Genomic DNA, 27,350 nt, shown 5'->3' on the forward strand with positions numbered 1-27,350 from the left:
GTTAATGTTGTTGACCGATCATTAATGGTATTGTGCTTATATTATCAAAAAGGTCTTTATTATATAATGAAGTATTTATGAGTGGGATAATATGATTTCTGGGATGTGTTTTAAGTAACCATATATATAAATAAATAAACATCATTTTCTTATTTTTTTGGCTCTGGAAACATATATAGTGAATTTGAGCTGTTAAAAAATAGAAAACTGCAGGCTCCAAATGGTGTCACTTGAACTGAGTTCCCAAACTGGGGCTTAATACCCAATCTAACTGCAGTTCAGCCTCCCCAGAAATGTGACCTTAACAGGTCAGTCAGGAATTGTTTTCTCCATCAAAACCAATAAGTCTGTCACCTGGGTCCTCTTCATCCCCCAAAGAAAGATGAGGTCATCAGCATGTTAAGACACTTTGCAAACAGCATCCTCTGGAACAATCTTTTCCTTTTGCTAATAATTTTCTTGCCCCCACCCCCCATCTATAAAAACCTTGCAGTTTTGTACAGCTCCTCAGAGCACCTCTCTGCTTGCTGCTGGATTGGGGTGCTGCTTGATTCATGAAGTGTTCAAGACAACCGATTAGATCTTCACATTTACTTGGTTGAATTTTGTTATTTAACACAGCATATGTCCATTTTTAATTTGCTAACTCTAATCCTAGCTTGTGCCTTTACTTTATATGAGCAATGAACTTGGTATGGGCAAAGACATTTAATAAGCTATTGTACCTTTTGCTTACAGTATATCCTATTTTAAGAATAAAATAGAATTAAACCATTGTATACCAAAATCCAGTCCTTCACATATGGACTATCTCATTTTTGATTACCTGAAAAGTGTTTTTACTTATTTTTATATTTCAACTCAGTTTCAAACTTAAATGGATTTTAAATGGAAACTTTAAATTGTATTGTAAGTGGAAAATGTGCTTTTTCAAATCTGTATACAAATAAATAGATGGCTATAAAACATAAATATTTAATGTACCACCTAAAAACATGTCAAATAGCACCGTTAGTTTAACACACTTTGAGAAGCTCATCAATATAAGCTTTGAAATTTGGGAAGCACCATAATATGGGACCAAAAACATGAAAACCTATAATTGCTATCCGCAGAAATGCTCAAACAATTAGTGATTATTTAAAAAGTTGATCAACTGTATGGAGAACACACAGAGGGTTACTGGAGGGGTTGTGGGGGGGGGTGGGCTAAATGGGTAAGGGGCATTAAGGTATCTACTCCTGAAATCTTTGTTGCGCTATAATGCTAAATAACTTGGATGCAAATTAAAAAAATTAAAGAAAAAGTTGATCAATGGTGCTCAATTTATTTAAATAAATGCAGATCAAAGCAACAATATAATATCCTTTTTTACCCATGATACTGATAGCAATATTAAAGATTGTTAACATCTTGTGTTGATGGCACTGTAGGGAAATAAGCCCTTTTATATGTTACCGGTGAAAGTGTAAATCAGTACATTTTTTGGGGGGTGCAATTTGACTATACACATCAAAAGTGTTAATATATTCACATAGATTCAGCATTTCTACTCTTAGACATAGAGGGTAATGCTATAGTTATAATCCTGCATGAAGACAAAGGTGTTTTTAAAAAAATATCCATTGCCACATAGCTTATAATTGCAAAAATGAAGGTATTTAAAGGGACAGATGAGATAAATAACAGTTTATATAAACAATGAACTATGCAGCCATTAAAAAGAATGAAGTGTTATGGAAAAATGCCAACAAATATATTTAATTATTGATTTTATTTTAAAAATGAAACTACTGAGTAGCAGCATGGTGAATACATTTTCCAAGGATCTATATCTGCCATAAATTTTAATTTTTTTTGTTTTAAAGGATACAAGAAATATGTAAGAGGTACAACTCTTGGGAGAGAGACTGTAAGGGAAGTCCATGGATGCTGGTAAGAGAGATGTTAATATTCACAGTTCTGTATTGTTAATTTTTGAAAAATCTTAAGCATATATAATTTTCTCTGTTTCAATAGATTCTCTAAGTGCTGGAATAATTAGTGTTTTTGTTTGTTTGTTTGTTTTCTTCCTTATCTTTTATTGAGATAATAAGATTATCTCAATAAAAATTTTAAGTGACAAATCACCAGCGTTTTTGAATGGAAACTTAGGGTAACCAATATCGCATTGTGCATTATGTTGTTTTCAATTAATTACTGCACATCAGGGGCCAACATTATTTACTTGGGAATAATTATTTCTGAGCTCAAGAGCTGCAGAGCCTGCTCCAATAATTCTTTTACTACCTAATTCTCAGGTAATTCCTCTATTTTATTTATTTTAAAAAATTGAATGTTTATTTTTGAGAGAGAGAGAGAGAGAGAGAGAGAGACAAAGACAGAGCATGAGCAGGGGAGGGGCAGGGAGAGAGGGAGACACAGAATCTGAAGCAGGCTCCAGGCTCTGAGCTGTCAGCACAGAGCTGGACACAGGGCTTGAACCCATGAACCGTGACATCATGACCTAAGCTGAAGGACACTGAACTGACTGAGTCACCCAGGTGCCCCTGTTCTCCAACTTTCTGTAATGCACACATACAACGTGTATAATAACAAAAGGCTAATTTCCATTAAAAGTGTGATATTAGAAAATAGGATTTAATGGAGAGATAGGTAAATAAAATTGTCCAATTTTATAAATTTTATTTTTTCTTGTTCCAAGTAACAAGATATGACTGAATTTTAGTATCAGATACTGTTTGTACATTTGGGGCTTATCTTAATTTTTCTTTCTGGGCATGTTGAGTTGCTACCATGTCAATTATTACTTCTTCACTATTTAATATTTGTGTTGTTGTCACTGTATTCTTTGTTATGCTTTATTTTGGGAAGATTCATTAAATTATAGTGAATTAGTAATAAACATTCCCAAAGGAATAAAAAAAATGAATATTTCTCCGAGGATATACGAGACATTTTTATTGAGAAAAATTTTAAAACACTCATGAATGTCAATATTCTGAATCCTCTGAAATATTTTCTCATACAAATGAAGTCTTTGAGGAAGGAAAAATTTATCTCTCTAAAATCTAATGAGTTATTTAATTAATTTTACCCTGACTTTCCCAAGAAGAATTTCAAGAGACTTGTTAGAATATGTAAAACATGACAGACAATGTATCATAAAATAAGGATGGGAATAAAAATTTTAAAAACGAAGGTTGAGAAAGAACAACACAAAATTAATTTTAAACTGCATAGAATGACACCAGTATAACAGGTAAACATGATCTACAAATAATTTTTTAAGTGTCAATTACATGGTTAATAATATCCATGAAATAAAAGTGAATCAGTTATTCTTAACCCTAAAATTAGATTAGAATTTCTCCTGAGAATACTAGTAAAGAGATACCATGTGAAGTCATGAACACCACTCTCAATGTAAATATATGTTCTAGGCTTTCATCATCTTATTTTCACATTGTTTTTAGCTTTTATTAACTTAAAATACTTCTTTTGGGGGTCTTCAGAAATTCGCAGCTAAATTTCCATTTTCCAGAGAACTACTATCTAGTTCAGTGGATAGCCTGTTAAGGTACTGCAAAAGCATTAAGCTATTCATGTGACTTACAAGAAATCAGAAAACCTGAGATTAAATTATATAACTTTAAAAACAAACCCTACCATTTAAAAAAAATGGGGGCGCCTGGGTGGCTCAGTCGGTTGAGTGGCCGACTTCAGCTCAGGTCATGATCTCGCGGTCCGTGAGTTCGAGCCCCGCGTCGGGCTCTGTGCTGACAGCTCAGAGCCTGGAGCCTGTTTCAGATTCTGTGTCTCCCTCTCTCTGTGACCCTCCCCCGTTCATGCTCTGTCTGTCTCTGTCTCAAAAATAAATAAACGTTAAAAAAAATTAAAAAATAAAACAAATAAAAAAAAATTAAAAAAATGTATGACCACAGTGTGAATATGAACAAGATGCTACTAGCAATCATTCACTGATTTCTTTACGTGTATTATTAAATACATAATTCCATTTTTTTTCTCGACAAATAGACATTTTGTGAGAAAAACTGATCTTTATTTCAGTGGAGAGTTGTGAGAATTTATTCTTCCAATCAACAAATATTTGTTAAATTTTATCATTTGTCAGATATTTTCCTGGGTGCTAAGGATGCAGTTGGTGGGAGAACACCTGAATCAGTGAATTTTAACATGGTGCATTTCTGAAACATTTTTGGATGTCCAGTACATAAACGACTGAACTCTCTGGTTTAGCTGTTGCAGCTGTGGTCTAATAATTTGGCAATATATAAGCAAACTTACAGTAGCAATAAAATAATACACAGATCTCTTATGTTGTTTACAAGGAAGACAGTGACCACTGCTCTGGTATTAATCTGACATTTGCTTTTGACATTCCAAGTATGGAGGGGACACTTCTTATCTTTCAGTTCCACCAGCAGCTGGTAGATGAAGCTGTTAATTTCTTTTTTCTGTTTTAACAGAGTCAGAGTAACAGTAGGGTTTGATATACTAGTTTAAATGTGGAAAATCATCTTCAAAGTTATCAAATAACTCAGTTGAGAACACAAAGAATGAACCAAAAGCCAGAGAAGGAGCTAAGAGGCTGTCAATACCTTCAAAGATTAAAATCTCTGGCCTCTTTTAAAGGTTGCTTTCTGGTCTTAAAGTATCATTTTACTTGAATATCACCATGTCACAATCTCTAATAGCAATATGAAATCACAAACAAACATTTGTATATCCTAGCAACCTTATCTGCAAATACAGGGCAAGTGTATGTGAGCATGTGCAAGAGGAGGGTAGAAAGGAAGGAGAATATGGGAATAACAGAAAAAGAGCAGTGATAGCAGAATCAAACTTCCTCATTAAGCTGAGCAATTAACTTAGTTGAACGTGAGGACTAAGTAAGTGCTCCTAGATCAACCTGCTATTGTATTAACCTAAACATATTGATTGATCATTTCAGGAACATATATACACAGACTGATGTGTGGCACTTTACACTCTCGTGTCCACGGCATACATTTTGGCGGTCTCTGTCCGAGGGGCTACGTATGACTTGGCCATGGAAATAGCTGCATTTGAGTAGGCTTTCCTCATGGAATACGGGTAGTTCCTTTCAGGTCCAACATCTGTTGGAAAGAGATAAATGTAGTTGTATAGAAATAATTATGATTCAGTGAACTTTGGGGAAAAATGCCATTTTACACATTCTTCTCATAAAGAGACAAAAATATAAATATTTTTAAGAAGGAATCATCTAAGAAGAACCTTAGAATAAAATCTAAGATTTTCATCTGGAAAGTTATTTTTAGATTAAAAGCTTAGGTACTTTCCTTCTTTTTCTCTCCTCCTTCTCTTCTGTCCTTCCTTCCTTCCTTCCTTCCTTCCTTCCTTCTTTCCTTCCTTTCTCTTTTCTTCCTTCCTTCCCTCCTTCCTTCTTTCCCGATGAGGAGATGGATTTTCTTGCTTTTTAACAATATTTTTAGAAACCCAATAGTAATACATTATATTTTTTAACAACAAATATTTGACTTGGCTCTCAGTCTACTTCTCTGTTTAACTCTAGATATAAATTTAGTAGATTAGATGAAGTTAGATATATAAGATTATGAACACATTAAAATCATCATTATATATTTAGATATTGGATACAGTTATAGGTGTGGTTTTTTTCCACCCAATATACCACTTATGAGGTATGAGGCTTGAATATTGCAAATCAGTTTTCCTTGAACAACAGAAACTTCTCAAGTGTCATTTTTTATAAGAGGTAGGGATCAAGTAAGCAACATTATTTCGCACTGGTGAGAACTGTTTCTACCAGATTGGGAAGACTGATAATGGAGGCAAGTAAGTGTGCTATTTTATTTTGTTCTTACCTTTGAAGAGGTATAAGCAGCATGTCAGGACAGCACCAGCCAAAAAGCAACCCAGAGACCCAGCCATTCCAAGCCAGCAAGACCAACCAAATTTATATTGGATGCCAAGAAATATATTGTGCAAAACCAGAGAAGAACGTTCTACATAAACATCAACAGCATACCACACTGAACCAATGATTCCTGGGGCACCTGAAAGAAAGAAAAGTTGCTAAAATAATACAGGCTTTCCAAATGTAAGTTCATGGACTGCTACCCAAAATGGATGGCATCATTTAGACAGGGATAATAATCATTTGGAGGGGCAATAATAATTGCTTTCTATTTTGTGTTTCTTCCAAATTATGTATCAGTTTATACATAAAGAGAAATACAAAAATTTTAAAATGCAGTGTTCATCTGTTTGTGTAAACTTAAAATGATCATTGTGGTTTTCTTTAATTTTCCTCTCTCACATGTTATTTTGAATGCTGTGTAAAAGGAAATATGAAAAACAACAGAAAAAAAGAAAGAACACAAAATCGAAGACAAATAATACACAGCATACGTTCACTCTATTGATTTTTTAATTAAAAGTATATATCTTTAAGAATATTCTATTCTTCTCTGCCCCACCCCCTGGACCCGCAATTAAAGCTGTGTCAGCTACATAATCAGCACCCATATGGAAACTATGTTTTTTGAAGTCAATAATTTTAGTCTGTTGGGCTTAAAAACAAATAACTGGAGTAAAAATTGTCTTTATTTTAAAATAAATTCTTACCTACTACCCGCACACCATGAGAGAACAAACTAAGAAATTTTATTCCTTTTAAACAAAATTTAACCCCCCAAATTAGTCTATCTGACAATTTGACTGGCTTGGAATGATGCCAGTAGAGTCCGCTTGCTTTAAAGGTATAAATTGCACATCAGTGCTAAGGTGCAGGAAAAAAAAAGGTGAGGAGCTATAGGACAAAATGCTATGTGAAAATGGTGTTTCACATTCTTTTCTAGGGGGTCTGTGATATGTATTTAAGTCACCATTTCATTGCATTATTTTCCCAGTTGTTTAATGCAAGAAGTTTAAGGACAGATAATGAACACATAACCTTTAGATAACAGGGTATAAATTACCACCTATTTTCTACAGTACTTCTAATCTATGGGTTTAAGATGGAAATTCCTTTTTTAAAACTTAGAAAGAGATTATGTAAAATTATATATACATATAACACACATAGATACATATATATATGAAATATGCATATATTTCATTTTATACCATATGAAAATAGCATGTCATATATATTTATATATATGTATGGTGTTAGTATTTCATGTATTATATATATATTTATTATATGTAATATAATATAATTATATAATATATATCTAATTTCTTCTCTTTTTAGGTTTATTTATTTTGAGAGACAGAGTGAGTGGGGGGGCAGGGATTGGAGAGAGGGAGAAAGAGAGAGAAGTCCAAGCAGGCTCCACACCACCAGCACGGAGCCCAATGTGGGGCTCAAACTCATGAACCATGAGATTATAACCTGAACCAAAATCAAGAGGCAGAGGCTTAACTGACTGAGCCACCCAGGTACACTTGGCATAGTAATTTCAAATGATGGTTTCAAGCCTTTGGCAATATCTGGAAATTTAATTTCATCATTTCTTCATCCATTCCTATAGGGAATTTTTCATCAACTCATATTTTAAAATTTAGCTGATTTTTATTTTTTTAAATCAAAAGTGGCATATATAGTGGTATCTCAGAAAGTATTCTGGAACAAAACTGTATGCATTTGTTTAAATTTGTTAAATAAAACACATGGTTACATACAAAAGCTCTATGTTATCACTAGGCCAACCTAGACATGAGAATAAATGTCTTAAAAAGGAAAACTTACTAAGTTCTTATGGTTTTTTAATACAACCTAAGGATCATCAGGCCTTGACTCAATGCTTGTGTGAAAAAATTCAGGGAGGCCCCAGTTTTGACTGTGTGATGGGTTAGGCTCTCTGCTATGGGCTCACTCTGTCCACACTGGATCTTTACAACAGCAATTCAGAATAGATTTTATTGCTGGGACGTGGCCTTCTTTTGCAGATCAAGTAAAGAAGACCAGTTAAGAAACTGGCCTAAGGTCAAAAGTCACACATATATATCTCCAAGTATTAAAAAAATTAAAAAAAAATTTTTAATGTTTATTTTTGAGACAAAAAGACAGACATGTGTGGGGGAGGGTCAAAGAGAGAGACAGAGCGGGAAAGACATAATCTGAAGCAGGCTCCAGGCTCTGAGCTGTCAGCACAGAGCCCGATGTGGGGCTAAAACTCGGGAACAGCAAGATCATGACCTGAGCTGAAGTTGGACGCTTAACCGACTGAGCCACCCAGGTGCCCCTAAAAAAAATTTTTCTTAAGTAAACTCTACCCCCAACGTGGAACTCGAGTTCCCAACTCTGAGATCAAGATTGCATGCTCTACTGACTGAGCCAGCCAGACACCTCTGCAAGTATTTTTAATTCCAAAATCCCTATCCATTCATTTTATACTTCCTGGTGAAGTTATCACTTATATTTGCTTTGCTAAATTTTCACTACTACCATTAAAAAAAAAGATAGTTTCCTCTCTGGGGGTGTGCCCATTGGTTTTCAATCTTCCTGCACTTTGATCTCTTGGACAGTGTATTTTCTCCCAACTTGCATTAAGGTCTTAAGAAGACATCATATTGTGACAGAGAAAGACTAAAGTGAATTTAATGACAGAATTTAATGATGCTTTTTCATCAATAAACACCATGTAAAGTGCTTCTTGACTTGTTTATAAGTCATGCTTGATTTATTATCCTTCAGAATTCCATTTATTCATCTGCCTCTTAAGTGGAGATATAATCTGCTTATTGTTACATTTACATTCAGATGGGTTGGCACATAAGAAAACCTGACATAGGACTTGGCACAACTTAGTTGCTAAAGAATTGCTAAAGAATTGCCTACTCTTACAGTGGGTACAGGTAAGGAGATGGGACCTTGGGACTTTAGGATTTAACTTCAAGAATAATAAAAAATAAATTATTTGAAAATTTTAAACCATTATATAACTTTTTAAATGGTTAAAAATAGTTTGAGGACTTCAATAAACTTTCATCTAACATCGTAACAAAAAATTAATTATCTGATTTCACAGCTGAAGAAAGAAGGGCTGATGTGCTCCTTATTCCTTCAATCTAGAAAAGCAAGTCATATATGATGTTAAAATGAACAGCTTCACAGGGCACCTGTATAGCTTAGTCGGTTCAGTGACTGACTCTTGATTTTGGCTCAGGTCATGATCTCAGGGTCATGAGATAGAGCCCCACATTGGTCTCTGCGCTGATACTGTGGAGCCTGCTTGGGATTCTCTCTCTGCCCCTCTCTCTGCCCCTGTTCATTTGCACATGTGCACGTGTGCTCTTCCTCTCTCTCTGGAACAAAACTTAATAATAAATAAACTTAAAAAAAATGAACTGCTTCACAACAGCATCCTCCTTCATCTCAAGACTGTAGATGAGCACCTCTACCCCCATCCCTAGTGCAGAGAGTACCTGCTATTAGTAATATGGTTCCAGCAACAAAGCAGATGCGGACTTTGATGTATGGCTCATCAGGGAGGAATTTCACACAGTGGAGACCAAGAAGCAGGGTGATAAATCCAAATCCAGCTAAAATATCTGCAGTAATCATCAACGCTCGAGTTACCACCAGCTTCACTGGAAGATCAGGGCATGTGGTTAAATCATGGTCAGAGGAAGGAAACACGTTAATGTCGAGGTATCCAAAAACCAGATAATTACATACATTAACAAATGCCTATTGAATTAGAATTTAAATTTGCATGAACTTGGATTTTTTTTTCATAAAATGCAAAAATATCATGAGATTATCCGTATTATTATTTGTTTAAGCACTGATTATTACTTAGACTTGTCGGCCCCCTAGCAAAATGCTTGGCCTATCGTGTACACTAAATACCTTTTTCCTTGTTTGTTTCTTGTTCTGGAATGAGACTTGTTCACAAGTATTATAGCTGAATACTCAATTGAAAGTAGAGTATCTATTCTGCAGAAGTTGCCCAATGAATATTTAAGAAATAAACGATCACTACAGTTGTTTGAAGTTCCATTGAAAAATATACTTAAAATAACTGGTTAAAATTTGGTACAGGGGAGCAGGATAAAATGATTCAAGATGTCTTTTGCCCATTCAAGCTAATGGGAGCCATCTCTTCTAAAGCCATCTCTTTAGAAGGAGGAGGAGCTACAGAGCTTCTGTTATTTAGTCGAAGACTACTTCTAAAGGCCAGATCATATTCTTTTTCATCGCCTCCAGGGGTGACCCTTCTTGGCCAACATTCCATCTTAACCCTTTAATCTTGCACTGTCAACTGAGCAAATTTCAACTATGGCCAATGAGAATATGTGGTAGAAGGTCCAGGGAAGAGGGTATTAGGTAAGTAGAAGTGGAATAGTAGCAATCATCTTCTGCAGTGGAAGCATCTTCAAATGTGAAAACCTCTTGAACTGTGAGTCTCGGTTATGCTAACTTAAAAATGGGAAATTTTGTCAGAAATGAAGGGTTAATTACCTGATGTCAAAACTACTACTATTTTAGCTCGCTAATGGAAAGGAGGAATACAATTTATTCTTTTTGAGGGTATTGTAATTATGTTTTATTTTCATAGTGATGGGGGCTTCCTTGTATTTTAAATAATTCTTCTGCAGTGGTGAGATAAATTTAGGGCTGATTTAGTAATAGATTGCTTGTAAAATGTGGCCAATTTATTTAAAATAAAAAAAATACCTTTATAATCCATCTAAGAGAGGAAATCAATGCATAAAATCAGCTTTTACCTGATTAATAGGTGAATATTTAAGATCTTAATATATGGCATTATTTCAAAAAATTTAGATTTATATTTCTAATTTAGGCCAAATCTAAGGCTTATTTTTCTCAAATTTCAAGAAAGAGAAAAATATGTGCCTAACTAGGCTATATATATAGAAGTGGGTCTCCTACTCAGCACCCCAAGCCAAGCAGTCCCACACTTTGGAGTGCCTTCCTTAAATATTAAGTCCCTTTTGGACCTGGGACCAACAGGGCCAGGATTGCCTTTGGATGGGACACCTTGAAATTGTGACCCTGGTTTTCCCCTCTCCAAGCCTTGATCCCACATATAGCATGATTTCTGATGTTCTGTAGAACTCCAGGACTCATGTCTATGGTGTTATCCAGCCAGCCTTATGGCCTGTCCAGTTCTAAGAGGGCAGTTCTGCAGGCAGACTGCTAATGCTAATGAACCAGGAATTTTTTTTTCCCAGGTATTGTCTGAGAACAGGCTGCTAGAATAATGTTAAATATTCTGACTGGAGAAAAGGGAACTCAAATTAACTATATTAACAAGAGCCCTGAAAAAAAATTTTGTCTCGGTCTGTATGTCCTAGGTCCATAGGACAGTGGGAAAAGTTATCTAATTGTGATTCTATAAAAGATATCAAAGACTAAAAATAAAATTTTATAGGTAATATCCTAACTTAGAGGGTATAGTTGTTATTTTCTTAGAATACATGTAGTCTCTAAGCATATGATGGAATTTCTTAAACAAAAGTAATTACTTTTTAAGATATTATTTGAAATTAATAGGTAAGAACATATTTTAAAATGTGAGCTAGTGCAGGCAAAAGATTAAAAAAAATAAATATTTAAAAATACAATCAGCAGTTTTCTCTGTGCAGTAAGCTTATGAGTGATTTTCTGTTATTCTTGTATAAATGTACATAACAACATTTACAAGTTTGAAATATTTTATCTTTATTTTTTTTTCTCCACTCCCACCATAGCACCGCATTTCTGGAATAGCCTAGTGTCCACATGAACTTACATTTTTATTGACCAAATCATGCTTTTTCGTGGATAGAAGTAGGTTACCACAAGGAGGGAAAAAGAGAAAGAATTAAGAAGTTTCAAAAAAAAATGAAATATAGGCTTTATGAATTAGGTTAAAAAAAAAAACACTCAAATCCTAAATAGCAGAAGAAGATATTTTAGAGCACTGCTCCTTTTAAGTGCTTATCCCTGGACTGAAATAGCTGTCCAGGGGAAAAGTCACATTCCAAGCATTTGTTTTTCATTTATCTTCAGAAAAGAAGTTGCCAGGCTCTACCATACCCCGTCTGCTTTGAAGGAGACCAAAACCAATTAGCTTTAACAACAGCACCAGTATTTCTTGGCATGATTCAATGTTCTAAATAAATAAATATCTGCTGTGGAGAAAAACTGAGAGAATCAATGATAACATTTTTTCATCTATGAAATCTCTTTATTCATAGAAATATGGACCTTGTTAACACCTAATTAAAATTTAAAGCTAAAGGTTAGGAAGAAGAAGGAGCTGGCTTTACTATTTCTGTTAATTGTGTGTCATATGTATTGATTCTTTTCATTCCCTGATCCTATAATCTGTGTGTGTCTCTTTGCCTATCTCCATGTCTGTTTTTCTCTTTGTCTCTGCCCCCTCTGTTTCCACCTTCTCTCTTTCTCAGCAACTCTCTCAATGAATTAATGTCAACTTCCTATCTGACTTACATCACAGCTAAAAGACATCTCTGAAATGGTTTTCATCTAATGTGTCAATTCTAATCCTCCAGTAACCACAACCTGAAGAATTCATCTCAATTTAAAAAGTGTTTACTTTAAGTCTACTGTGTGTAAGACACTCTGCCAGGTATTTGGGGGGAGGGGGCAGAGATGAAGAAGTTAATATTTTTACCTTAAAAGAATGTATACAACATGGAAAAAGATAAAATATGCCCAACGTGTTTCAATTCACGTTTCTGAACTTTTTATGGAAACATTTAAAATGAGACAGAACTTTACCATAGTTCTGGAGACACACACACACACACACACACACACACACACACACAATGAAAACCTGTTTGGGATCCCTCCCTGGCAAGGGGGTTGTCTAAGGCATACATACAGGGGTGTTCGGCAAGGATAGAATCATACTCGTCACAGGTGCGAATCCCATCAAAAACGTTCGTGACACACTCCCACCAGAGGCCTCGGCATTTGGTGCTCACCTAGATGTTGGGAGAAGACACTGTGTGAAACAACTCATGCAGGCACACTCTAGTTCCCCTGGATCAAAGGAAGACCTCGGCTGTTGTGCGTTTGATAGTAAAGTACATTGGTTGCAAGCGTGATCAGAATTTCATTTACAACAAACACAACGTGTTTTACAGTATTTTCCCTTAAGCACTAACAACTAAAGGCTTTCTCCACCAGGAAATGAATTCACTTCCTGATGGGGTGGGGAGGGGGGGCAGTGGTACCTAACTAGATAAAGTCTTCATTACATATAGGCAAATGTCTATGGCTGGTTCGATCGTGGAGTCATGGTTTCACATGGAGACAATTTATGTCACTTTTCCTCTGCTGACATTTTTCATCAAAAATAAATAAATAAATAAATAAATAAATAAATAAATAAATAAAACAATAAATGCTAACTCTTGACATCCTGAGTCTATTAAGAATGTACATTAATTTTTCACCCCGATAAACACTGAGTCCCATGAAGAAAGGCATTATTGTATATGAAGTTCACAATTTTACAATAATTGCCAAAGAATGCCATACCTCAGGACAGCAACAAATAAAATATAAAGACCCACAGCTTCTTCCTCTTTGCTCCACTGACACATTACAAATGTTCCAGCTATGATATGAATGTGAACGAACTGAGCATTAATGTCATAGAACCTGACAGCTGGAAACCACTTTTACTTAGAATCATAGTGCAGATGATTCTAAGTGTCCACCTAGAGCTAAAAGATACCAGTGCCCAGAGCCATTCCATGTTTTATCTGTAAGCTGCACGTCACAAAAGATTTCCTAAAATTGTAAACATGCCAATGGGAAATAGTTTCAAGTATTCTTGACACAGCTCATGCATATGGAACAGAGCTAATATGATTGTTTGTCCTGATTCAATTACAGATTCACATTACCTTGGGATTCTGGGAATAGTTTAGTAAATTTAACCAAGAATTATCTTGGAAAATAAAAACTTATTATTTTTTCCTTAAAGAAAGACTAAATAACAATGTGGGAAGAGAAATGCCAAAGCGGGGAGATTAAAATTGGTGTGAAGAAGAAAGGAAGGGACGTAAAACCCTTTGATCTGCAAAAGGAAACCGTTTCAGGGAATGTTTGTGCTTTGAAGCTTTGCTTGGTGCTCTACCTTGCAGCTGTATTGTGTGCCAAATAAAACTTTACTGCTTGTTCTTCCACTACAAATGTCAATGTTGTACTTCTATTGTCCTTTTATAGGTAAAATACACATAATCAGTAATAATAAATCTATATTGAGTCCATACTGTGAAGCAGTTACTATTTAAGTATATTATTATCCCATTTATTCCTTAACTGCTCCTGTGAGACATCAATTACTATCAGCTATTTTACAAATAAGGAGAATGAGGAATATAAAAGGTAAGTGATAACCCCAAGCAAGCATAGTTCACAAGTACGGCAATCTGTGTGCTTGTTCTTAAGCACCGCAGTATACTTAAAACCCATTTTAAGAAATTCCAAATCCGTTTCAGGCTAGAGTACTCCAGCACTGAAAATGAGAAGATAGCTTGGGGTGAAGGGTTATAAACCCTAACTTTAATCTTGTCCTATGGCTATTATTCTACAAACCTTCACTTTGGCTTGCTCTTCCTAAGGTTAAAACTGAAGGGATGCTTTGGGGATATTATCTGCCTTAGGAACTGCAATAACCAAAAATTTAACACAGATCTACCTTGTGAAAGTTAACATACCAATTTTTTAATGATGGATGTGAGCATCTTAAGTTAGATATGCATGCAATTTAAGCTGCCACTAAAAAAGTATAGACTTTAAATCTAAGTTGATACTTTTTAAATGTGTTGTATCTTTGGGCAAGATCTTACCTTTTTTTGAGCCTCAATCTTCTTATCTGCGTAAAGGAGATAGTGCTAGGATAGTTATAAGAATTAAAAAATTACAAACACACAATATAAATGATTTGCTCATAAGTGATCTTAGTAAAGTACTTAAACATCGTAACAACCTGAGTAGTGACAGTGTTCAACATTGCTAACTAACCACAATCAAAGGGAAGAAGGGTAGGTATGATGGGTTGAATTATGCCCCCTCCCTCACTTCTCCCACCAAAGATCTGTCCAAGTCCTAATCACCAGAACCTATGGATGTATGGATGTTATCTTTTTTGGAAAAAGGGACTTTGCATATGGCCAACTAATCTTTGACAAAGCAGGAAAGAATATCCAATGGAAAAAAGACAGTCTCTTTAACAAATGGTGCTGGGAGAACTGGATAGCAACATGCAGAAGAATGAAACTAGACCACTTTCTTACACTATTCACAAAAACAAACTCAAAATGGATAAAGGACCTGAATGTGAGGCAGGAAACCATCAAAAAACCCTAGAGGAGAAGCAGGAAAAAACCTCTCTGACCTCAGCCGCAGCAATTTCTTACCTGACATATCCCCAAAGGCAAGGGAATTAAAAGCAAAAATGAACTATTGGGACCTCATGAAGATAAAAAGCTTCTGCACTGCAAAGGAAACAATCAACAAAACCAACGGAGTGGGAAATGCCAACTAAAAGGCAACCAACGGAATGGGAAATGATATTTGCAAATGACATATCAGATAAGGGCTAGTATCCAAAATCTGTAAACAACTCACCAAACTCCATACCCAAAAAACAAATAATCCAGTGAAGAAATGGGCAGAAAACATGAATAGACACTTCTCTAAAGAAGACATCCAGATGACCAAAAGGCACATGAAAAGATGCTCAACGTCGCTCCTCATCAGGGAAATACAAATCAAAACCACACTCAAATACCACCTCATGCCAGTCAGAGTGGCTCAAATGAACAAATCAGGGGACTATAGATGCTGGCGAGGATGTGGAGAAACAGGAACCCTCTTGCACTGTTGGTGAGAATGCAAACTGGTGCAGATGCTCTGGAAAACAGTGTGGAGGTTCCTCAAAAAATTAAAAATAGATCTACCCTATGACCCAGCAATAGCACTGCTAGGAATTTACCCAAGGGATACAGGAGTACTGATGCATAGGGGCACTTATACCCCAATGTTTATAGCAGCACTCTCAACAATAGCCAAATTATGGAAAGAGCGTAAATGTCCATCAACTGATGAATGCATAAAGAAATTGTGGTTTATATACACAATGGAGTACTACGTGGCAATGAGAAAGAATGAAATATGGCCCTTTGTAGCAACATGGATGGAACTGGAGAGGGTGATGCTAAGTGAAATAAGCCATACAGAGAAAGACAGATACCATATGTTGTCACTCCTATGTGGATCCTGAGAAACTTGATAGAAGGCCATGGGGGAGGGGAAGGAAAAAAAAAAAAAAAAAGAGGCTAGAGAGGGAGGGAGCCAAAACATAACAGATTTTTAAAAACTGAGAACTGAGGGTTGATGGGGGTTGGGAGGGAGGGGAGGGTGGGTGATGGGTATTGAGGAGGGCACCTAGTGGGATGAGCACTGGGTGTTTTATGGAAACCAATTTGACAATAAATTTCATATTTAAAAAAAAAGGAAAAAGGGACTTTGCATATGTAGTGAAGTTACAGATCTTGAGGTAATGAGATCATCTTGGATTACCAGGGTGGGCCCCAAATTTAATGACAAGTGCTTTAATGAGAGACACATAGAGAAGAAGGTACTATGACCAGAGAGGCAGAGATTGAAGTGATGTGGCTGTAAATCAAGGAATGGAGTAGTGACCAGAAGCCAGAAGAGGAGAGGAACAGATTCTCCCCTAGAGCCTTCAGAGGGGGCACAGCCTTGTCAACACCTTGATTTCAAACTTGTAACCTCCAGAACTGCAAGAGAATAAATTTCTCTTGTGTTAAGCCACCAAATTGTGGTAATTTGTTATGGCAGTCCTAGGAGACAAATACAGTAGAGATGATTGGTACAGAACTGTTATACTGAAATAGAAAACAGGACTTCTCATAGCTTATTCCTGTTCAGTCCCTCAATTAACAAGAACATACTGGATCCAGTTTATACCAACTAGAGCTAGGTTATACGGATTTGAAGTCACTGTTCCATAATTAGACAGTGACTGTCCATAATTCTTGCTGTCTAACATAGCCCCATTAAAACAAACAAACAAACATTCCTACTGTGGTATTTCTTTTTATATATGAGGTTATTTAGAAAGGAACCTGAGATATATATGTAGGAAACTCATTTTACACTAAAAAAGAGTCTCTTGGCAAAATAATCCAGCAGTGGTGTCATTTTCAAGGCTATTGATCATTTACCTGCAATGACCATATTTAGAAAAGCAATGAGCTCATTAGAGGAAACAGGAATCTAATTTCATTAGGTATTAATGCTCAGGGGCACACTATTAGATTGCTTGGTATTCACACTCGGTTAAGGTACGTGAGAATAGTGGCTGTAATTAACTAAACTTCTGTGTTAATATAGCACTTACTGGAGACACCCTTAAAGGTGCCTTTGTGCACAAAGACAAGGTTAAAATTTTTTATGGTATTTATCATATTTAGGGAAGCCCTCCTTGGCTCTAATATATAATCTTCACTTACTTATTCCTGTGTTATATAGAGGCTTATTAAGAACTCTCTCAAAGGCAAGTAAATCTAAATTCTTAAAAGTTTTAAGACAAGGTTCTGTTTAAAAAGGAGACTGATGCTTCAAATATTATGATTAACCTTTCTTAAAGGGCAAAAATGCAAAATGTTAACTAATAATTCTTATCTTGCAAGGTCATTCAAAATAGAAGATTGCAATTTTAAGCTTACTCTTTTAACATGCAATTTATACATTAATAAATACAGATAATGATACTAGAGGGATTTCTATATTATTTCAATGAATATCTGTCCTGACGTGAGGAGATTATCTCCTAAATGGGGAGAACTCAGTTTATCCAAGATGTAACAATAAAAGCACAAGTCACAAACATGAGGCTGGCATAAATCTCTTAATATTATTTCATTACAATAGTAAAACAAAGATCTTATAGAACAGTCCATATTTCTGCTTTCCTTTGGCAACTTAGTCATGCTGGCCACCTGGACTCCTCAGTCCCACATAACAATGATTAGCACCAAGGGACTTGCTGCTTCCTTTAGATGGGGCTTGTACTCACAGTTTTCCTCCTCCTCCCTCCTCCCCCAATCTGCCTCTCTCAAGGATGTTGGTTACCTGGTTCCTAACAGCATTTAACTTTCTCACTCCTTGTGTATAATAATGAGAATGACTCCCTTTGCCTTCAATTTGTCAAATTTCTACCTATCCTTCAAATGGCACTTCAAAGATACTCCTTCTTCCAAGAAGTTCTCCCAGTTTCTCCAGCTAGGGTTAATTTATTCCTAGATCATACCATAATCTGTCCATATTTTCTATAGTATTTACAATATTGCATTACTATTCTTCTGTGCATTTGCAGACATCTGTCTCCCAAGTCTGTCTGTTGTCCTCTTTCAAACTATATTCATTGAAGATCTGCCATGTGCCAGTCAACAGACTAACAAAATGCTGGGGATAAAGCAAAGCCCAAGAAAGGTATGGCACCTCGCTTCAAGGAGCTTACAGACCCTCCTGCTTGGAACATAATGGATGCTCAAAAGATGTTTATTAAGAAAAAAAAATTGGTCACTTTTTCTTTCTTTTTTTTTTGAATCTTTATTTCCTTTGAAAGAGAGACAGAGACAGAGAGAGTGCGAGCAGGGGAGGGGCAGAGAGAATCCGAAGCAGGTTCCAGGCTCTGAGCTGTCAGCACACAGCCTGACACGGGCTCCAAATCATGAAAGCAAGCTCATGACCTGAGCCAAAGTCAGAAGCCCAACCGACTGAGCCACCCAGGCGCCCTGGTCACTTTTTAAAATTCACATTAACTATCTGTCTTTAGATAATGGTTACTGATACACTCTATGCACAACTGGTGCTTAATATATGCTTCTGACTTGACTGAATGGATAAAACAGCTGAATCTGGGAGTCAAAGAATTATGATTTAGACTATAGAGTTAATACTGATTTATTTTCAGGCTGGACCCTATCTACTCGACCAGCTCTGGGAAGTAAGTGTTTACCACAGGACACGGGATGAGCAGGATACCACTCAGAAAATTCTTTAGGACACCATACTGACCACGTCTCTTCCCTGTTGAATTTATAGTATCCTAAATTAGTTCCTTAATCCTGGGATTTCCTATTCCCATCTCTTTAGCAACTTCCCATTAAGGCTTCTCTACCCTTGTCTTTGCCATTTTTTTTTCCTTGTCACTCTGGAAATATTTACAGACAGCAACATATAATTTTGCCTGCCTTGTCTTGTTTCCTGTAGTACTGGATGTGTTTGTCTTGCCTCCATGTATTTTATATATCTTTTGGGAATTAGAGAAACTTAAAAATACTTTAATTAATCGGCATTTATTTTTCTTCCAGCTGTGTGGGGAAAAATATATTTATATACTCAATAGTTTGAATAAATATGTATTGTTGGCTGGCCACTATAAAATAAGATTTTTCTTTGTCAATGCTCATTAAGTTATAAGTGCATATGCACTGAGATGTGTGTGTAAATATAATACATAGAGAGAGAAGTATGCAAAACCCAAAAGAAAAGTAGAATAAGCCATGAAGATGTACTATTTTAAAAACCACCTTGCACACACCTATTATAGGAATTTATGCTTTTCACACCACTTTACCATTCTTGTGTTAATGTTCTTTAATACGGAAGATACAACTTAGCTGTTACCAGTATTTACTTAAATGTACTCATTAAGATGCAAAACCTTAATAATTCCATAGTAAATAACATACTTTACTACTAATACTTGAGACAATTTCAATTTTAACATGAAATGCATTTGAGTTTTTTTATACCAGGATTCTGAACTTTTCATTTTAATATTTTATATTATTGGGACACTTGGGTAGCTTAGTCACTTGAGTGTATGACTCCCGATTTTGGCTTAGGTCATGATTCCAGGGTCCTGGGATCAAGTTCTATGTAGGGATAAATGCTGAGCATGGATCCTGCTTAAGTTTCTCTCTCCCTTTCTATCTCTCCCTCTGCCCCTCTTCCCCACTCATGCTCTCTCTCTCTCAAATATATATATATATATATATATATATATATATATATATATATAACTATCCCAAGGTCTAAAAGAACTCAAAACAGTCATTTATAAAGGTAAAGAAGCAAGATTAAAGTAAGCATAATAGATGTTACCTTTCCTTTCCTCTCCATTTATGTGCCACGAGTTATTTGCTGAAATACATTTGGTTTAGTTCTGCCTGTTTATTTGTGGGAGGCTGGCTAAAAGTAAAAATGGCAAGAACGAGATAATACTTACTTAGTAGGTAAAATGGTCTTCATGGTTATATTACCTAATTTACATATTTGAACTAAACATTTCTATTTTTTTAAGTTTATTTATTTATTTTGAGAGAGAGACAGAGTGCACGAGTGAGAGAGGGGCAGAGAGAGAGGGAGAGAGAATCCTAAGTAGGCTCTGCTCTGTCAGCTCAGAGCCTGATGTGGGGCTCAGATTCACGAATCATGAGATCATGAACCCAGCTGAAAACAAGAGCCAGACACTTACCCGACTGAAGCATCCAGGCACCCCTAAATATATCAGTTTTAACATTTATTGTTTAATTTATTTAAATCACACGTTTAATCATCTTAGAATGCTTATGAAAGCATGGCATCCTAACTTTGCAATGACTACTGCATCGGTTGTGACAGGTCAGTGTTTGCTGAGTGAATGGTAATAAAATATTAGTTTACTTTTTCCTCTCTTCTTTTCTTCATTTCTGTCTTTATTTAAAGCACCAGGCAGAAAAAGCTATATTCTCTGGACCAGAATACACTCTTCACCAACTTTATTGTACATCCCAGGGAATTAGATTTTTATTCCTGCCTTTTTAAAAAAAGGGACGAAATCCATATCTTCAACAATTTTAAATTGTACTAAGATTAAAAAGCCTTGCCTAGAAAATGGTGGTGGTCTCCCCACAGAGATACTTTTCATTTATGGCTCAATGTGTGATTTCCAAAGATCACATCGCATTATATTCATTCTTTTCATAAACATGCCAAGTATCTTAATAGATGCACCCTGTCAGTTCATGTGAATCATGAGTTTCCATGATGTGGAAATTGGTGTGAAGAGGAGGAGATCATGAGATGAACAAGAGAATATTTGTAGCCGCCAATGTCTGCTGAATGAGTTTGCAATGAGTCCGGAAAGTAAAACCAGTATATATATATATATATATATATATATATATATATATATATATAATCAGAGTACATGCAGGTATGATAATTTTAATATTTATTTTATATCCAAAACAACTGCGGCATCATTAATGTAATTAGAAATCCCAGGGAAGAACCTGATCATGGGGATAAAATAAATCCAAATGTGAGAAACCTTCATTTGAAGTAATAAAATTTTAATCATAATAGTGCTTGGTGTATAGCAAATTCTCAGTAAATAATTAACGCAAGATTAACTGAAAACGGATTAATCTTGTGAAAACATTCTTTCCCTCTGATAATTGAAAGAACTTTGCCAAGAAACTACTTTTTTTTTATTTAAGTGTGGTATATGAAGAATTTCATATCTTCTAATATAGTTAACAAACTAATAATAATAATTCATTTTATTTTTCTTTTTAAAATGCATTTAATAGGTAACTTATGCTACTTTGTCTCTATTGTTTGCTCTTATTCCCTGGTTAGATAAAAAGGAAACAGTCATAAGTATAAAAATGGGCAAACCACAGCTCAGAGAAGTGAACAAAATTTCTCCAAGAGAATCAATAGCTAACACAGGGATAGAACTTAAATCTCATATCTCTCCCTTCAGTGAACATTATACAAAATGTCATCTTCTCCTCCAGAACAAAAACAAAACAATAAACTGCAAATAGACAATAATATATCTCTCGTTTATTGACTGATTTGTATTTGCCCAGGACTGTGGTAAATGCTTTAGGACAAGCTCACAAGCTTAATCCTCACAAGGCACTTATTACATTATTATCCTCCCTTTACAGAAGAAAAAATGTGCTTTACAGCAATTTAAACGTCTGCTATTTAAAAGCATACAGGTATTGCCTGGGAGTGTGGGATTTAATCTAGGGTCCTCTCACATCAAGTCCAACCTGTGAACTTTCCCACTAGAAAGCATTTCACTTCTGGCCCCCTCGAGGTGCTGTATAAAAATCTCAGTGAGGAAAAAATAGTGGGATGGTCCAGGGACATTGCTGCTTAATGACTTCTGTACAGAGACTCATTTTCCTCCATTTGAGCTCTTGGTGAGTGACTCCACCATTCCTCTAATTGCTTAAAAACAGTAAAGTGGATTTCAACCTTGGCTTGTCCCTTGAATCAGCTCCTTTCTCCACATGCACTTATTAATCCTATCCATTCAAGTTCTTTAGAGCTTCCCATATCTTCACGTCTCTCTATGCTTGCTGCCTCACTAGTTCAAGCCATCAATGTTTCCCTCCTGTTCTACGGCAAAGACCTCCCAATTAGTCTCCTACATTTCCTTCTATTCATTCTAACCTTTCCCCATAAGTAGCCACAACAATTGATATTTGTAAAACACATGTGCATATTTGTTTACAGTGAAACACCTTTCACTGCAGTGTAAGATCTATATTTTACTTGAACACAAAGCCTTTGATGACCAAGCTCCTATAGTCTCCTACCTACATTGGAAATTCTTACCATGCTGACATAGTCCAAAGACACATATATTACTCTCATACCTGGATCACTGCCCATACTATTTCCTGTGCTTGCAATACTCTCTACTTCTTCCTTACTCACCTGTCCTTAGGTCCTATGCTAGGTGTTTCTTCTGGGGTGCCTTTACTCATTCTCTAAGATTGGGAGAGCCAGTCACTCAGAGTTATTTGTTATCATGGTGCTTGTCACACCGTATGGCAACTTTCAGTTTACTTGCCCATAACTCCCAGTAATGTTGGGACAACCCAAGGTAGATCCAGGTCACATATTCCTTCCAAACCTGTTCGCACGGCAACCCCAGGGGACAGAGGTATCAGACAGTATTTGTGGAACGAAAGAAGATAGAAAGAAAATAATAAAGGGAGAGAGAGAGAGGGAAGGAAACAGAGATGAGGGGGAAATTATGGGAAGGAAAAAGAATAAGTAAGGAGAGGAAGAGCATAAGGGGTAGAAGAGGGAAGAAAGGAGACAGGGAAAAAAGGAGAATGGAAGTATCGAGAAAAAGAGGGTGGAGGGAAGGACAGGAAGACATAAGTAATGAGGAATGGAGTACTATGGAAGGAAGAACATAGGAAGTAACAGAGAAACAGAGAAGGTTTGCATGAGATTCCAGATGGAAGTTTCTGGGGAGACTGTAGACACCATGGGTCCTTCAGTGAGTGGCCATGACTTTGGGATCACAGACAGTCATAGTCAAGGAGTCCTTGTGTTAAACAACATGAAGACTGAGGAAGGATCTTAAAACTATGGAGTTTACTTCATCTTCTAATTGAAGAAACTGAGCTAATTGAAGACAGAGCTGGGGCTTGCTCAATGGAAGACAGGTAAGATGCGAACACAGGCTGGAATAATCTCGAAGCCCTAGATCTTTCCACCGCATCAGTCCTCCCAGAGACACAGGAATCAGTAATGAAGGAGCAGGGCCCCTGGTCCCTGGTTTGGAGCTGTGCACTGTGCCATCCGTGTGCCATTTCTTTTCTCCTAACATTTTTACTTAATGCAAAGAACTTTCTTCAACGGAGGCATGAGTAAGGCAAAATAATGTTTTATACTATTTTGAGTATGCTGTAGTAAGACAAAAGAGTATTTGAGCTCTTTCTGCCTTGTGCTCCCAGTTATTCATCTTAATCCTCTAACAAGCCTTGAGTTTTTACTCATTCTGTACTTTTGCCGTGTATCCTCTCGTCTAGAAGGCCCCTGCTGCCATTTCTACCTTTTGAAGTCCTTTTGGAGGCTTTGCTCAAATGCTTTTTCCTCCCTGAGGCCAGCTTCAATGTCCTCAACAGGAAATAATCATTCTATCTTCTTTGCTTCAATGGTATATTGTTCATTTCTTTCTCAAATATGAACTGGCCTATGCCTTTCATTATAGTTCCATGTGTATCTTTTTTCTCTACTAAATGTCCACTCCTAGAAGGCATGACCCATTCCCGCTTTATCTTTGCCTCCCCTAGGAAGATTAGCCCAGTACTTTTTATATGTCATACATTCCATGTTTGTTACGTTGAATTGAACTGTTGAATCCATTTTCCAGTTTCCATCTCCATCGCTCTAGAAGATTAACAAAGCCAACAAAGCTAAAAATTCATAATACTCCTTTTTGCTTAAATACTGCACAGGTGGGTTTTTTAAAAGCGCTTTTACTGTGTTGACTTTTGTCCAATAGTTGTTTAAAGTGAGCTGCTCATGTGGACCAAAAATGATACATACATAAGGAAGGAAGCAAGGAGCAAGAGTAACAGACTTGAGTCAGTGGGTATCAGAACACTGAAATCTGTGGATAATTGTATGTCTTCATATATTGGCCAACTGAAGGAGGAATTATTACAAGAGGTCCCTGTCGCATTGAAAATACTGACAAATAGAGATTGTTGGAGAGCAGAAGCCTCATTTGTTACAGTATTTCTTTTAATGTGGAAGCGTCTTGGAGAATGTTTGCATAGTATGTTTCAAATATGGGAAATAAGAAAGAAGCTAAGAAATACTAACTCTTGTCCAAGGTTAGCAAGGATTTACTCGAGGTGAATAACCTGGACTGCTCATACCATTCATTTTAACTAGAAGTGTTCTTGCACAGAGCAGATGGCAAATTGGTTGGATGTACTGAGATACAAGCAAGAAAATGCTTTAAATGCCGGGACTCTCAATCTCCCTCAGCAAGGTCTGACCCTTCCTAAACTTCCATTCTTGCCAAGTGAAGTTAGTATTTCTGTCGGCTTAAGCAGAAAGATTTTCAAATTGTTTCAGAAAATATTTTAACAGTGCTTTTAGATGAGATTTTGCATATTTTTCAAAAATAATTTTGTGTGTGCTAGAGTCCAATATATTTCTAAATTAATCTCCTACTACTGGCAGTCTGGATTCTGGGGAGCTAATGGCAGCAGACATTTTTATCTGCACTTTTCTCTTAGCACTGTTCAAAAGGCATTCTTTTTTTCATTCACCACTTACATGCGAGGCCAGATAAAATACATCACTGGACTCACATATAGCACACATCCTTTGCAGTATTTCAATTCTATCACAATTTTCAGGCACATAATTTTCTAGCTCTAAAGAAGTATTTATAACTCTGTTGGTTTTGAAATGCCATGTAGAAGTCAGAGGAAAATTAAAAGCTAAATATAAATAAATAAATAAATAAATAAATAAATAAATAAATAAAGCAAGCCAAAATAATACACAGCAGAATAGAAAGGTCATTACTTTCTGTTTCTAACTGTAACATGAGAGTCTAATAAATAAAATTAGGAGAAAAAAATATATAAACTAGCTCTTGGGTATCTTTCCTAAACTTCATAGAGGTGATATTATAGCGTTTGTTAGAACAAATTGTTCCCCTCAGGATATAAGTAAGAGAGTAGAATGGGTTGCTGCATAGTCATTGAGTTCCTGATATATTGTTTCTTTTCTTACCTACTTTTTCTGAAACCTCACTAATGAATAGCTGATTTTGAAGATTTGATTTTTAATCAGTTCTACCTTCCTCACATTCCTATAGCCGCAGGAAATTACTGTAAATTTCAAAATGGTTTCTTTCTGAGCTTCTCCAGTAAGAAAAATAAAATCTGCAAATGTGAACCACTCACTCATTTGTGTTAACAGTTGGCTTCCAAGAGCAACTTATTTTTGAGAGTTTCTTAAATCCATATCTGTCCCCCATACTTTGGGACCCACTGGAAAGATTTGTTCTTCCTCTCGCTCCTACTTGGAAGCACCTTAAAATAACAATTCCTCTTATGTAGGAAATGGGTAGGTTTTTATACACCTTGAGCTTGATTACTCAGTTTCTTAGATTATCACTCTAAGAGAGGCCAGTCATAATGCTGTCATCCAAATTAGAAAATGATTATGAGAAAGGCTGTCACTGGAATGTTATTATAATTTAGTATAAGCAGCAGTGGAAGAGGTGAGTTTCTAGAAGACTCAGTGGCAGGGATTATGTAGTTACACTTATGGGAATTTATCCTTAAGAAAAAAGAGGGATTATCCAGTTACCTCATCTATATAATGGGATAATAACAATGCCTACCTCATAGATCAGCTGTGAGGATTAAATGAGCTAACATAAGACTCAGTAAGTAGTAAGTAAGGAGTAAGTCCATCCATGTTGGCTATTATTTCTATCCCCAGTAAGCATCCTGAGACAGCGGGGCTGAGAGAAAATTTGGACAGGCTTGGGTCAGGAAAAAAAGGTGCTGACTTCTTACCTCCAGGGAATCGTCAGCATTCACCATCCAACAGTCTGTCCAGGTGGCCACAACCAAGAACCCAGTAGAGAAAAAGGCAAAGAAGCAGGCGGCGTACTGAAGAAGATCCCTCATTTTAGCAAGCAGCCTGTCTGGAAGGGACACATGGGCAGCTGCGAGCCCTGGGCCCACTCAGGTGGCTGGAACGTTGTCAGTCTTCTGAGCTTCTGGTACCTGGGGATGTGAAAATACCGGTCTTTTACTTTTCCTCACACCCCACCGCAGACGTCTTAAGTTGTGGTAAGAGTAACGCGAACAGGCTGTAACCCACAGAGGGGTCCTGGAGGTCATTATCCAAAGCAACCAGCCTCCAATCAGAAGCCAGGTCAGTGAAAGGGCTGAGTGTGTTTTGGGTGGGGGAGAAAAGGCACTGTGGTAACATTTTCGGGCCAGACTGTGGGCTAATGTGAGGTGATGGTCACCCGAGGCACGTGCCAGCGCCAAGATGGAGAGAAGAAGGGTCACACCCCATGCTGACGCCTGTAAACCGATCTTTCTCAGGCCCTCCAGGGAAAGTGAGCTATTCTCCTCCCCCTCAGTAAGGAGGCTACACGGTTGACTGAGTGCTCTTTTATTATGAGGACTATTTTAATATTCGTTGACTACCTTGGACAGACAGGCCACTGGTGAAACTATGCTAAACAAGTGTTTGCTCAAGGGAGTTTGCATTCCACAGTGTTGGGCAGAACAGCTCCTTGAAGGGTTTCCAGCACCCTCGCCCCAGGTGGAGTCACAGTTCCTAACCTTCTGGCACCACAGAGTGAGAAGGCGTGTGCAGTTTCATCGTCAGTTCTGTGTGTAAATCCTTGCTCTGAAGCTTATAGGCGGAGGGC

General features: G+C 36.6%; 1 protein-coding gene across 1 annotated transcript; it reads right to left on the bottom strand.

Moving 5' to 3' along the window:
* Window positions 1-3,930: 3,930 nt before the first annotated feature.
* On the bottom strand, window positions 3,931-27,037 carry CLDN16 (claudin 16). Its single transcript, XM_019463507.2, is given in 7 exon segments — window positions 3,931-5,141; window positions 5,892-6,083; window positions 9,463-9,627; window positions 12,897-12,999; window positions 26,479-26,613; window positions 26,615-26,662; window positions 26,665-27,037. Coding segments are annotated over 7 exon segments (921 nt in total). The 5' UTR covers window positions 26,809-27,037; the 3' UTR covers window positions 3,931-5,007.
* Window positions 27,038-27,350: the final 313 nt, after the last annotated feature.

The sequence above is a fragment of the Panthera pardus genome, unplaced genomic scaffold (genome assembly GCF_024362965.1).
Source record: "Panthera pardus isolate Hobbes unplaced genomic scaffold, ASM2436296v1 HiC_scaffold_16, whole genome shotgun sequence".
Taxonomy (NCBI): Eukaryota; Metazoa; Chordata; class Mammalia; order Carnivora; family Felidae; genus Panthera; species Panthera pardus.